General features: G+C 44.3%; 1 protein-coding gene across 3 annotated transcripts in view; it reads right to left on the reverse strand.

Moving 5' to 3' along the window:
• LOC142761667 (ribosomal protein S6 kinase-related protein-like) overlaps positions 1–7,827 on the reverse strand; it is a 28,849-nt gene extending 21,022 nt beyond the window's left edge. Inside the window, exons 1-6 of one of the 3 annotated variants that reach the window (XM_075889977.1) lie at positions 7,529–7,827; positions 3,012–3,272; positions 2,402–2,485; positions 1,557–1,625; positions 1,031–1,085; positions 573–680 (exon numbers count right to left, since the gene is read on the reverse strand). In XM_075889977.1, coding sequence (XP_075746092.1) covers positions 573–680; positions 1,031–1,085; positions 1,557–1,625; positions 2,402–2,485; positions 3,012–3,272; positions 7,529–7,606 — 655 coding nt within the window. In that variant the 5' untranslated portion in view covers positions 7,607–7,827. The other 2 variants (XM_075889976.1, XM_075889978.1) reach the window with 2 other exon arrangements.
• Positions 7,828–14,995: the final 7,168 nt, after the last annotated feature.

Here is a 14,995-nt window from a genome sequence, read left to right on the forward strand (position 1 = left end):
GCTGGAACTACGAAGCGAGAAGAGTCGGGAAGCTGGTCGAAAACTAAGTTGTGACCTGCTGTGGCGTCAATGGGAACGGAGTCGAGAAGCTGATCAAAAATGAAGTCGTGGCCCGTGTTGTGGGGCCAGTCGAAAGCGAAGTCGTAGCTTAATCGTTATTAGCTTCAAATTCACTTCGAACCTAAAATTTACTATCTGCCCAAGCCTTTTGATGAAATCATAACTTGGTCACGAGTTTTACTGCCTTGGGGCGGTATGATCGCTTGCCATATGAACGCGGAATTTTGGCTTCATAGTGCAAATAGCACTTTCGCACTATTGACAGGGAGGTGGAACTTGCAGTACAATGATCATGAGCTAGTTAAGAAGTAGCCGATGAACAACAGTGAGATGTTTAGACCTGTCTTAACAGAAGCAATGCTTCCTTGCAAATACTGGAGCCTACGGGTGAGACTGGTTGCCAGCGTATTGTTAGTCTGTGGTAATAAACTTTTGAGAACAATCCACAAGCCACTACACGTAATGTTCCGCTCGAGTTCAGCCATTGAGAAACGGCGACAGCAATGACTCACCTAGGACTAGAGCCAGCTCGGCTATGAGCACTCGCACGAGGTCTTCCGAAAAGCCACCCAGGGCTCTCCATGCCAGCCGGAGCTCGCCGTGAGGAACATACTCTGTGACTGTTGACAAAGCAAAAATGTCTCATCCTCTACAAAAAATAAAATATGAAATACGAATAGTTTCGTGAATAGCATTCTCTGGGTGATGCTGCACCGACTAGTCTATTTCTCCATTTAGTTTTTGCTCAAGCGATTGTATCAGGCAGCCAATCAACTTGTACCTTGCAGTGAACATGAGCCAAATAATGAATACACATGCACATAACAAGTAAATATAGCAACCAGTCAGATATACTGCTGAAATGTGTGTAAGTGAACAAAAGGACGAAAAGGAATGAAATGATGCCTAAGCCAACTAAACACGAGATCAAGTTCTCCAGGGAAGAACCCACCTATAAAAAGCTGCTTACGGGTCTGCCAGTGATGAGTGCAGGGAACCACAAACGGATGCCGACCCAGCACCGCCTGGTGTGGAAGCAAGAAACAACAAGTGCAACTGTCAGTGTAACAGCCGCGTGAATTTTGAAACTTGCCTCTCAAATTATATGCTCTACAGGATGCAAGTTAGACCATTAAGATTTTAAGAAGTGGTGAATTGTATGTATGCATTCGAGTAGGGCTGACAGACATGCATCACCAGTACCTCCAACTTTCCGACTTGAGCTTACAAAAAAAAAAAAAATGGTTGCAAATCAAATTGTAAATGTGAGGTACATGTCCCGATCAGAGCTCACATTTGACAAACAGCCATGAAACATATCAAATCTATGGTACATATCAAGTCTATGAAGCATATCAAATCTATGGTAAATTTAGCACACGCTGCATAAGAAAAGAATGCTCAATTCAGCTAATGGCACACCTCAGTTCATGTTCATAAACTTAATAAATCATCTGAACAATTAGGAAAGGACAAAGAAGTAAAGAAACAATCACCTGTATAGTGACTTCATCTTTGCATTGCTGAATGGCTTCCTCTCTTACAACTTGAGCTTTCGATAGGACCTGGCAAAAAGAATTAGCCACACCGGAAGATGATACCTGTGACATAATCACACTATGGCCGTAACAGGATTCATATTCCTAGAGTACACACCATTGCTACCCTGCGAAAGACATTACTGAATTATGGCCCTTCAATCCCTCACCCTGTAGGCTTCTAGGGGCCGGTTTTGAAAGTACATGTCATAGAAAACTGCAACAAGTGTTGTTGCCGTTTCTGCATGTTATCACAACAATACAACAGTCCTCAAAATTCCCATACTACAAGTGCATTCAAGCATTCACTCACTCTGCTTCATGCAAGCAGACAAAGCAAGCAGGTAAGGCAAAACTATGCACTATAAAATTAACTAAATGAGGTCACATCAAACTAAAAAGCTCCAAATAGCTTCTTTCATGACACCAAAACATCCAAATATTAGAGAATTTCCCTGAACATTTTTTAAAAATAATAATACTAAAGGAACTGAAAGGAGGCCAGTTTCTTTAGATATATTATTAGGTGAATACAACATAAACAATTGGAAGTGTTATTCATGGCTTAAAATAGGCAATAGATATTTTTTACCATTCAATATTATCTACAACAGCAAGATACAAAAATCAGTTTACTACACAGGTGCCAGTATAAAAAAAGAAGCCAAGCTCTAACCTCACTCACGTTCATGCTAACCCACTAAACAGCCTCCTTACCCAAGATGCCAGGAGAACACGCAAAGGATATTCACTTCATTTTAAGATATTCAGAAATGAGCACACTCCAAGGCGAATGGACGCACCTTCATGGCATAGCACTTGCCCGTAGCAGCCTCACGCACCAAATAAACTGAACCAAACTTGCTCCCAGACAGCTGCTTGACTTTCTGAAAGGGAAACAACATTCATGTGTATGTTGTCACATAGTGATGATAATGAAGAACTGAGTAGCCAAAGAGTTAGAGTGAAAATTTAACTTCTTGTCAGGACAACTTATACACAGCAAAATTTGAAACACTCTAAGAACAATGACAGTGGCAATTGCAGTTGGTGATTGTAAAAATCTGGTCTGCAGGTGAAATGTGTTGTTAGAGATGAGTCATTGTCCCTTCCAGCATAATCACTGGCACTAATTTTAAAATGCACACCTATATTAATGCTGAACCTATTCTTGTTGCCCGACCACCATAGTTTTCGTATAAAGTTTTTTTTTTTTTTTTGCCTGGTCACCTTTGAAGGGAAATCAACCGACATCCTCAAGCTCAGCAGCTATACATAATAGCCACAATAATAGGTAGCTCCAAATTGATTTTGATAAACTGTGATCTTTTTCAAACAATCTAGGTTCTCCGAAATGCTATAGCTATAAATGTAACTTGTGATCTACAGCCACAGCAACAGTTCCAAACATACCTGAAAGTTAGCTTCATGCAACTTGCTACGAACAGGAAACTCGGGCAGAAAAAGGGCCTCAGCCAACGTCACGGGCCACGGTGTCTTGGCCAGGGGGTCGGCAGAGGCTGCTGGCACACCCGTTGGCACTGCGCTCCCTAGTGATGGCAGATGAGGCTGCCAGCGCAGCTGACGTCGACGGCCCAGGCTGGTGGAAGCCCGAGACCATGACCGCTGGGCACTGGCCACCGACTGCACACTCTGGCTGCTTCCCCAGCTCAGCTGTGCAGAGTCAGACAAAAAAAAAAAAAAAAAAAATTGATAGAGTAGAAGAGACGACTGAAAGGGTTTTAGTTGCCCTCACAGAACAACTAAGGGGTACTCACCAAGTCTTTTTGGCTACCTCCTTTACATCTCCCTACATTGCTAGATCTCGTACATGTAATCGTAGCACTTCCATCTGCAGTTTGCTACACCTCCCCTCTGACACAAATGCTAAACCAAGTGACTTCCTCATATTTATGCTTATCCCACTAGAAGGCCTGTGGTCAAAAGGAACTGGCTTGTAAATGCAAAGCAACTATGTCATTACTCCTCCTATTTCCTCGCATTCCTCATTACAGGCAACCTATTCTTCACTTTCTACTCCACCAACCAATGCAGGGTGGACAAGAGGACAGTTAACATCGCTGCCCTTCATCTCTTTTCATTCTCTCCTCACATCAATTAGAAAACCAGCTTTAGGCGTGTGTTTGGGAATGGCATCATGTATACCACATTTTCTTTTGTACAGCCCAGACATTGCATCTGATTAGAACCTGCAGGTAAGGCTGTATCCCCATTTTTACTCCACAAATGTACATGCATTGTGTTCGAGATGGTTTCGTGTTCAATTACGTGTGGTATTGGGGAGATAACAGATAGCCCCGGCTGAAAGCTGTGCTCAGAGGGCATGCACCAGTTCACAGCCATTGAACGCTCAGCTCCATTATTAAAAGAGATTTAAGACCGCAAACATTGTCAAAATGCTTATGAAATCGTCACACAGCCATAAACAGTGCCGAGTGATATGCATAAATTTTTGTTCTAACATTTAGGACATTACTTCAGTAATGTTCACCTGACACTATGGATGAAGCTAATGGTGACTATATAGAAAATAACAAATATAAGCTACAGTGTTTCTATTGACTGAGTTCTGGCCTTGCTGTGCTTGACTCTGCTCAGATGAGGTGAATGCGCAATGCATGTATATACAGTAATCGAACATCATTTCACGGCTTAAGCCCACTTCAATGCACTAGAGCCTATAAATAGCTATAGTAGGACGACTGTCAACTGGGCATGTTGGTAAAGGTTCATGGAGAAAAAAGCGCGAAGTGCACGAAGACTCAGAAAGAAAACACTCCATTAAGTGCTCCGTCCCCGTCCAGTGCTTCCTTTCTGAGCATACAAGCCAATTGTGCTTTCATAATGGGCCTATAAATACGCTCACTGACACGCACTAACAGGTGTCAGGAAGTACAGTACAGCATGAGCAGTTCATGCACTAGCGCACTTAATGAGCTCACTGTGTTGTCAAGATATTGTACATAGTAGCTCAATATTGACACAACTAGACTATTTTTGCACCATTGACGTATCGTTAAGGCTAAACATTAGAATTCAATCAACCAAAGGAACAAGCAGGATTTCGAACAGGCTACTCAACAATTGACCACATTCATACTATCAATCAGGTAATAGAGAAATGCTCAGAGTATAACCAACCACTATACACAGCCTTCATAGATTACGAGAAGGCGTTTGATTCAGTAGAAATATCAGCCGTCATGCAGACACTGCGGAATCAGGGCATAGATGAAGTATATACAAACATTCTGGAAGAAATCTACAGGGGATCAACTGCAACAATAGTGCTTCATAAAGAAAGCAACAGAATACCAATCAAGAAGGGTGTAAGGGAGGGGGACACAATCTCCCCAATGCTATTTACCGCGTGCTTACAGGAGGTTTTCAGAAGCCTAGAATGGGAACAGTTAGGGATAAGAGTTAATGGAGAATACCTTAGTAACCTGCGCTTCGCCAATGACATTGCATTGCTGAGTAACTCAGGGGACGAATTGCAACTCATGATTACGGAGTTACACAAGGAGAGCAAAAAGGTGGGTCTTAAAATTAATCTGCAGAAAACGAAAGTAATGTACAACAACCTCGAAAAGGAGCAGCGCTTCGAGATAGGTAATAGTGCACTTGAAGTTGTAAAAGACTATGTCTACTTAGGGCAGGTAATAACCGCAGAGCCTAACCACGAGATTGAAGTAACTAGAAGAATAAGAATGGGGTGGAGCACATTCGGCAAGCACTCTCAAATTATGACAGGTAGATTGCCATTATCCCTTAAGAGGAAGGTATATAACAGCTGTATCTTGCCGGTACTTAGCTACGGAGCAGAAACCTGGAGACTCACAAAGAGGGTTCAGCTTAAATTGAGGACGACGCAGCGAGCAATGGAAAGAAAAATGGTAGGTGTAACCTTAAGAGACAAGAAGAGAGCAGAGTGGATTAGGGGACAAACGGGGGTTAAGGATATCATAGTTGAAATAAAGAAGAGGAAATGGACATGGGCCGGGCATGTAGCGCGTAGACAGGATAACCGCTGGTCATTAAGGGTAACTAACTGGACTCCCAGAGAAGGAAAGCGGGTTAGGGGGAGACAAAGGTTAGGTGGGCAGATGAGATTAAGAAGTTTGCGGGTATAAATTGGCAGCAGCAAGCACAGGACCGGGTTAACTGGCGGAACATGGGAGAGGCCTTTGTCCTGCAGTGGACGTAGTCAGGCTGATGATGACGATGATGAAGGCTAAACATTTTACTTAACGATTTCTAGCTAGCTGGTGTGTAAATTATCTTTTATCTATTTTTATAATATAATAAGGCACATTTCTTGCAAATGTACATTAGGAGAAAGAGGAAGGGAAGAAATGAAAGGCAGGAAAGTCAACCAGACGCACAATGTACAACAAAATGTCTAGAACACTAATGATGCCACCTTCACAAGCAAATCATAAGACGTGAGTAATGGGCACTGATATACGTAATGCTGTGAGCTGCAGTGTTTTGATTTATCCTGGGAATTTGCATATTATGCATACATCTGCTTTGGGCGAATGCATGCCGAAGTTGTGATGGTGAGCCTGCTTGATAAAGTACTGCTTAATTTACAATAATAACAGCGAGTTTTAGAACCGTGCAATGCAAGGCTGTGCATTGCGAATCCATTATACGCTAAACTCTAGCGGGCTTTTGTTAAATGAAAAACACTAAAGCTATGCTCGCAAGCTTTGCGTATGGTATTCCAAAGTTCTTTATTGTTTGGGCAATTTTAAAAAGTTCCAAGAATGCAACTGTCAAAGCTTGTGTGTACACTTAAGTAGGAAACAGCATGCAAACTTTGCGATGGTGAAACCAGTTGACAAAATATGTGCACTTTAACTGTCACTTTTAATACTGCAATGCACAGACATTTGCCAGGGCTTGTGAGTACAGTTACATACTCTTCGTTTATTGCATGCTGATCTTAAACCCTTGTAATGCCTAGCAAATCATACATGCTACACTATGGTAGCTAGCATATCATATATACTTCTCTATCAATGAGCATGAGTGAGAAAATAATTTGATCGGCACTAACGGGTCATTCCAGACAACCGGCAATACGCAACTGTCAAAGTCTGCACAGACACATTATGCACAACGCATCGTCTGTTTTGGACGATTGTACGACAAACGTTATGATGACGAGCAGTCTGGCTGTCGTTGGCCCTAAAAATTTGCTGGTAATTTCTGAAAGTTCCCAGAGAGCAACTGTCAAAGCTTCGTCTAAGAAAGGCGGTATCTAAGAAGAGCGACACACCTGTGGGGCATTGTTTTATTAGTTCCCCGAGTACATTTGCTACGGTGATGGCAAAACACAGCGTGAAGAAGAAGAAGGGTACACTCAGCTCTTGCGCGTACCACGGACTCGCGGATCGGATTACTACGATTGACGGACGCAGCGTGCAAGAACGAACGTGCGGTGTTACCTTTCGGAGCCAGCCCATCGCACGCTGCGCCTCGCGTGGTCCTTCGGCGGCAGAGACCCCGTCTATTGTTATCCGGAGGTCCCGGGGACTTCGCTCATGCGATAACCTTGAAGCTCCCGGCAATTATGAGGGGACCCGAGCGCGCGGAGTTTCTCTTTTTCCCGTACCACATCGACGCGATGCGAAAGCGCGCTGCCACGGGAGCAAAAAGCGCGCCTTAGACCCACTTTTTTTCACGCGCTGCGCCAGTTGGGCAGACAAGCGTAGAGCACAAAAGGAATTCTCGCGCGCCTAAAAGGCGTGTGCGCGCGACTCGCGCCAGAAGGACCGCCGCGAACATTCCGATGCACGCACCCGTAACAAGACGGCTCGCGCGGCATGCACACATAGGCGCACGTCGCCACTTCCTGCATACGGGAAGGCGCAGAGGGGTTCGGGGGTGCGCTTGTTCACCTGAGACTGCGCCGAGCTCCATCTCCGACACGGCTGATGGTACTCCTCGGAGCTCGGTTTCGGCTGGCTGTTGCCCATGTAACGAGAGTTCCTTGCATGAAATTCGAGTTCATCGCGGCGAGGAAAACCGCCAGCCCTTCGTCCGGCGACGAGCAACGATGTTGGCGTTTGAGGACATGCCGTTGTTGCCGCGGTAACCGTGATGTGATCGCCCCGGCGAATTCACCTGCTGCTGCGCTGTTTCTGCCATCGGATAAAAAAAAAAAAATACGCAAAGTGTGACACATAGAGAGTCACGGAGGAAGGAATAGAGAGTTTACTACGTCTCCTACTAGTGTGACGTAGGTAACTCTCAGAAACCGAAACCAAAGCACGCATATCTCACCAAATGACTTAAATGATTGAAATAGTTTATGTTTTAGGGGCGCTAATAAATAAGCACCGTTTAAACAAGTTTGTTGATGGTTATCTCCCTAGAGTTTCATACAACTATTGTATGAAACTCAATGGTTATCTCTAAGTTTAAGTATTTAATCTCAAAGGTTATGTTTTTGTGTGTTACAAACGCAAAATATAGCCACACTGTTTATTTATTTAAATATAAAGTAAACTAACTTGTGTTTTAGTTAAAACTTTGTAATTTTGTTTTTTTGTTGAACTGTTTTGTTACGACGGCTGAAATTTTTGTACATTATCATCATCAGTTTAACAAGCCAGCGAAAGTCAACGCACAGCCAGTGTCTCGACTCAAATCCGCTCGATCGAAAGGACACCGAGGGTAGAGTGTACTAGAACAAGGGGAGTGCCCGGACCGAGATCCAAAAAGTGAGGCCCAAACGGGGTCAAATCCGCTAGTGGCGCTGCGATCGGTAGTCTGTGACCTGTCGTCGTTTTAAGAGCCGTGCGCAGCTCCGCCGAAGTGGTCGAGGGGTAGAATGCTCGCATCCCACTAAAAAGACCCAGGTTCGAATCACCGCTGTGACCATAGATTTTTTTTTTAATTTCACGTGTACAACTGTATTGTTTGGCTTTTTTTTTAAATATGCCTTCAGTTTCTACATATTGCTACAAAACATTACGCGAGATATGAAGTAAAGGAGAAAAAAACTTGACAGCAAGCGCATTTATTTGCAGCGCCACCGCACGGGATTCAACGAAAACTTAAAAGCATAGCTTGCGAGATTTTAGCGAATAAAAGAGAGACGGTGTGCTTTCACTCGCCTGCGGTCGCCGCCCACTGGCTCGCTTAAAAAAAGAAAAAGAAAAACTGAAAGTAAACGATTTTCAGTCGGCGGGAAGTCGCGAAGGTTTGAATACTGGTAAAGCAGCGATGTTCTGTCTGCTCGAGTTTTCAGTGTTCCTCCTCACACTAAATGCGTAAGATATTGGCGTGTAACATTAATAAAGCTATCACGAGGTGTGCGGAAACAGACAGGTGAACGTGTTCATATTTTTGTGGCAGACGATAAAAAAGCGCTGTCCGCAGTGCTCGTGCGCGAAACCTCATAGTTGCCGCAGCGGGCTGGCGGTGTAGCCGAGCAGACGACACGCGTGTTCCCCTTCAGATGTGGACCCCTCTGTACAAGTGAGAGTCTCACGTCCTGTTACACCTTTCGCAAATGAAACCAAAGCGGCAGGGCAACTGCTGTGTGCCCGGCTGCGGGGTTACCTACATAGGATCTACTGAAGGCAGTAAGTGTTCGCTATTCGCCGTTCCAACATCTCCGACCCTGAGGGAGAAATGGGAGTACAGCTTACGCTTGCCAAGAGGGCACATGAAAAGTTCAAGTGTGGTCTGCGAGGCACATTTCGAGCCGCATCATCTGCTTCGAGACTTCGTGCACATTATAGGCGGTAGAGAGGTCAGGTTGCCCCGTGACCGGCCAAAGCTTGCAGTCGGAGCAGTGCCTGTTATACTGAGTGGACAACAACGTTCCGACGGGGGTGACCAGGTGACTAATAATTCGACAAGTCGTCAGCATGCCAAACAAGATGCCCCCGGGCCATCAATGACCAAGTGCGAAGAGAAAAAAAGGTCCTCTAGCGCTGCGAGCTTGACAGAGAGGCATGCAAAGTGTGTGAAGTCGGCAGCGCATCCCGTGATGGACTGCAATTCGGAGACACAAGGCGGTACCACGAATGAAGGAAGACGTTCCCTTCTTACACTGACGATGCCGTCAACCTCCAGATGGACAGCCCTTCAGTTCCCGCATGTTGATGGTGTCTTCTATGTCACCTCCACACTAATACCGCCTTCAGAAATATCCCATGACAAAGTTATATTCCTGAAAGAAGAAGAAGACGGACTTCTCTGCCGAACACATATAAACGGCAGTCCTTACGACGAAAAACGGGCTCTATCTTTCGCACAGGCAGAGGAACATATGCAAAAAATCGACGCAGCTTCTGTATGCCCTGGCTCCATAAGGAAAAATGAACCTAATGATGGCCCACTTGAGACATTTGCCTCTGGACGGAACCTCAGATGCCATGGAGGAGCGTTTTACAGCAGAAGCTGTGAAGGTGTTGTACCTAACGGAGGTAAGTAGGTCTATGTACTTCACCGATACGGACAGAGCTTAAATTAAAGCGTATAGGAGAGGGACGTTTTGATAAAATTTATGGTGATTTTGAACGAGTTGTCAAAATATATGCAAGGAAACGACATTAATATGCACATCTTATTTCCATTTGCATGTTTTAATTGCTAACGGGCAGGGGTGTTTCTCTTACAGAGGTATAAAAAAAAAAGATCGCACAAGTTTACATTTCATGTGTGCAATTATTATCACGAAAATAAAAGAAAAAGAACTCGAGTGAAATTTATCACTGTTTAACACTACTGTGAGTTAATGTTCTTCCCATTACTCCTCTCAAATCGAGAAAGCTTGATGGTTGACGGTGCGTGCGTGCATATGTTTGTGTGCGTTAATGCGACTGTTTGTGGGTAGGCGTCTGTGTGTGTCTGTCTGTGGGGCGTAAACATGTAATCAGACCTTTTTTTTTAACTGTGCAGGTGTAAAATGCCGTCCATGCGCCAAGGCAAGGCTGTCCCTGATTAGGAAAAAATGTAAGGTGATGCGTACCACTGCTGCTACTGGTGCCACTTCTGCAAAGCGAGCCATTTGTCGCCAAACGAAAACCTTGAGACAGCAAAATCGCCGACTGCTTGGACGGGTGTCAAACTTGAAATCAAAACTGAGAGAAATGGTGAAGCAGAACAAAGCTATAAAGGAAGGCACTTTTGAAGAAAGTATTGCTGACATGCCTCCAAAACAAAGAGAAGCAGCACTTCATTTTTTCCGCGCTTCCAAACGAGCGAGTACCAGGGGATTAAAATTCACTCAGAATTGGATCTTAGAGTGTCTGCTCATGAAGATGAAAAGTCCAAAGCTTTACAAATACATGAGAAGCAACAAGATCTTAGTCCTACCAAGTGAAGACACCTTGAGGAAATATTTGAGCTCGTACAAGACAGGGTTCGGTTTCTGCACAAGGGTCCTGAGTGCTCTAAAAAAAAAGACGAGATCTATGGACGCCTTTAAGCGACACGGAGGGCTGCTAATTGATGAAATGAAACTATCTGAACACTTGTCAGTCACATCCGCCGCCACTATTGAAGGTTTGGTTGATTTAGGCCATTTTACATCAAAAAAAGATAAATGTGAGCCATGCGACCATGGCATGGTGATTATGTTTGCACCTTTCACCGGCAAGTGGACACAAGTATTAGCAGTATTCGCAACACACGGGAACGTTAAAGGAGAGCTCCTCGCGAAAATTCTAGTGGAGGCTGTATTGCTTGCAGAAGATGCCGGTCTTTTCGTGGACTTTGTCACTTGCGACGGTGCGACATGGAACAGGAAGATGTGGAAGGTACTTGGAATCGAAGCAACGTCTGAGAACATTCAATGCAGAATGAGGCATCCCAAAGACAGCAGTCGCTACGTCCACTTCCTTTCGGACTTTCCGCATCTCATAAAGTGTCTTCGCAACAACTTGCTCCTCCACGACTTCAACACTCCAGATGGGCTGGTAGGTTTTCAAGCTCCCATTTATTCCTTTTTCTTCTGTTGTTTTATTGTTGTGTGTTTGTTATAGAACTTGAACGAATGCTTTCCGATAATTTTTGCGTTTATGTTATGGAGATACACTTCGTTGAGAAATGTATGCTTCGCGTCCAGTTGGTTCATTGGGTAAATGTCAATGTAAGATAGCACTCACTCACTACAGTTGAGGAAAACAAACTGGGAAGGCTGCCGGAGCGCCGCCATAGTCCTCTTTGTGGGCTGTTGTTACCATGAGTGACACTCCCCCTCCCCTCCCTCCAAGAAAAAAAAGAAAAAAAAATGTCTGCTGAACTTGAGATGTCGGATTTAGGGCTCCCATGCAACAGCCCAGAAGGGATGGGGTCCTCGATCCTCTCCATTCAAAAAACAATAAAAGAAAAGAAAAGGTTTGTAGACGTTTTAGTGCGACAACGTTAGAACTGTATCTACAAAATAAAAAAGAATCCTGTGTTCGAGTGGGTTTGGCGGACAAATTCGTTCGCTAATTCTGGAACATCGCCAAATCAAGTATACACACACACACACACACACACACGTATATATATATATATATATATATATATATATATATATATATATATATATATATATATATATATATATATATATATATATATATTGCCACGAGGCCACCCATCTTTTCACCGAGACCTACTAACTTCTCGAGATCCATGGTGTCTCGCAAATAAAACCTTGCCACGTGCACAAAATATCTGCCTAAAACGGTCTATCGGAACACTCTCTGCTCACTCGCTAACGAGAACAATGAGCAACACACAGAAATCGGACCGATAGCACTATCAACGACTCGAGGCTCTTTCTCACTACTTTGGACACACCGTGCACCATATATATGGTGCACGGTGGTTATATATGGTATATATATATATATATATATATATATATATATATATATATATATATATATATATATAACATTATTTTGACACTTTACAATAAACTATTGCTATATGCTAAGGAAAGGCCTTTGCTCAGCAGGAGGAAGAGTCGGGAATGATCCGAGATTCGTAAACTGTACGAATTTGTCCGCCAAACCCACTCGAACACAGGATTCTTTTTTTATTTTGTAGATACAGTTCTAACGTTGTCGCACTAAAACGTCTACAAACCTTTTCTTTTCTTTTATTGTTTTTTGAATGGAGAGGATCGAGGACCCCGTCCCTTCTGGGCTGTTGCATGGGAGCCCTAAATCCGACATCTCAAGTTCAGCAGACATTTTTTTTTTCCTTTTTTTTCTTGGAGGGGGGGGGGGAGTGTCACTCATGGTAACAACAGCCCACAAAGAGGACTATGGCGGCGCTCCGGCAGCCTTCAGTGGAAAAGTCTATACTTCTTACGACGTTAGCTTTCGTTTGACGAAGCCGCACGCCACCTACCGGCATTGAGCATTGGACTCGGTAGTCGACCTTTTACGTACCGTATGAAGCGTGCGGCGATGTTTCGTTTCATGATTTCATGGCAGTAACCGTCTCCTTCCAAGCTTGTGCATCGGCCTTAGTGGCGGATCCAGGGGAAGGGGGGGGGGGGAACAGGGGCGATCGCCTTCCTTCCCTAAATTTCTGTCAGCGCTCCTCCCCCTCAATTCAATGCTCGCAGTCCACCTCCTATCACCAATTAGGACAAATGAGTGGAACCCCTGTGAGCACATAGTAACAGTGTTGGCACAACGAAGAGGTTTTTCTGCTAGTAAAAAGAAAAATTCATTACCACGCCCCCCCCCCCCCCTCCTGTGTTACTTAATGTGACCTCCCATCTCAAATAAGTGGCTAGATCCGCCCGTGCTCACACGGTAACTTCCTTCGTTTACCGCGTCTTTACATATCATGAATTCACTTGTTATGGAAACCTCGCCCGGAAACGGTTCCATTTTTGTCCGGGTGACATTAGAGGAGGCTTCATGTCAGAACCCCCTAGCAGATTTTCACATACGCAGGATTAGATTGGTGGCATTAACGATGACCTGATATTTTTTATTCGTTGCCTCGTTAAATATTTGAGCCCTTGAAGAGCCATAAAATTACTTCCTCTAGTTGAAGAGTTTCCGGGTTTTACAACATAATTCGAACTTCCCCATCAATTGTTAGAACTAGTTTCAATTACATATGATTTATGTTTCAGGTCTCCTTGGACGCTGTCAAAGACGTCTACGCAATGGATGGGAGCATCGTGACACTTCGCGTGATGCATGGCATACGGGAGGCCCACCTCAATCCGAACAACTTTGAGAAGATGCGCGTCCCCTACGCCTACCAATTGTTCGGTCCACAAGTGACCCGTGGTCTGCGGTTCTACCAACAAGATGTCGAACCGTCGAGACGCAGCTGCATACAGGCGACTTTGCGGTTCTTTGAGTAAGTGTGTCCGACATCCTAATTGTGTTGGTATTAACAGCAAAGCTTACGATATGTTTGAAGAGGGAAGTAGAAGGACATATATGTTTGCACAGCTGGGCACTTGAGCATGCAATATACACTAGAGCGAGTGTACCGTGCTGAGTGTGTGTATATATCAGAGTCACCTGAAACGGCAAGCCTAGGAACTGTCGTCAACGGACACCTCATTACTACGGCGTTTTGTTCTCCTTGTGATATATTGCAGGACACTTCGAACATGCTGCAAGGGAAGCCTGTGGCATGTTCCGAAACCACATAAAACGCTCTTATAGGTTATTCGAACATCTTACTAGAATGTTAAGCTCACAGGGATAAAACAAATTTTCTCTACGCAGATTATAACATGTGGCATTTACTGCGTTTCTTGTCGCCCAAACCCCCAGCGTTTCTTTCAAACTTAGTAGTAAATTTCGCAACGTTACCTGTGCTAAGTTGTACTCAGTGTACATCTGTCCGTAAACCAAACAGCATAATTATATCATACTATTAATTTGGCGACACCTTCATGCACCTGAAATAGTGAGGCACGAATCCCCACGATGGCATGCAGTGTGATGTGCATTGCGCGGTCTTGGTAAAATTATCTTGCACACGTACAAATACATAAAACGGCGTGCAGAGAGTAACGTTCTTCTTATTTTCTTTTATTTTATGCAGGATGATAAACAGCATCATCAACATCATGTCCTCTCGGTACGCGAGAGTAGCGCTGCGGTTGAACTCAAGTGCGGTCGACTGCCTCTACACCTTTCTTGCGTACTTGACTGAATGGGAGTCGCACGTAAAAGGCACGCGGGGCTTCCTTAGTCAGTCCACAGCAGCAGGGTTTCGAGTAACCATCAAAAGCACCTTGCTATTGCTGGAATACCTGACGACGGAAGTAGGCTATGCCTACCTGATGACAGCCCGGCTCAACCAAGACCCCCTGGAGAACACTTTTGGTATAGTGCGGCAGTGCAGCGGGAATAATGATCATCCTACGC

The sequence above is a fragment of the Rhipicephalus microplus genome, chromosome 3 (genome assembly GCF_043290135.1).
Source record: "Rhipicephalus microplus isolate Deutch F79 chromosome 3, USDA_Rmic, whole genome shotgun sequence".
Lineage (NCBI taxonomy): Eukaryota > Metazoa > Arthropoda > Arachnida > Ixodida > Ixodidae > Rhipicephalus > Rhipicephalus microplus.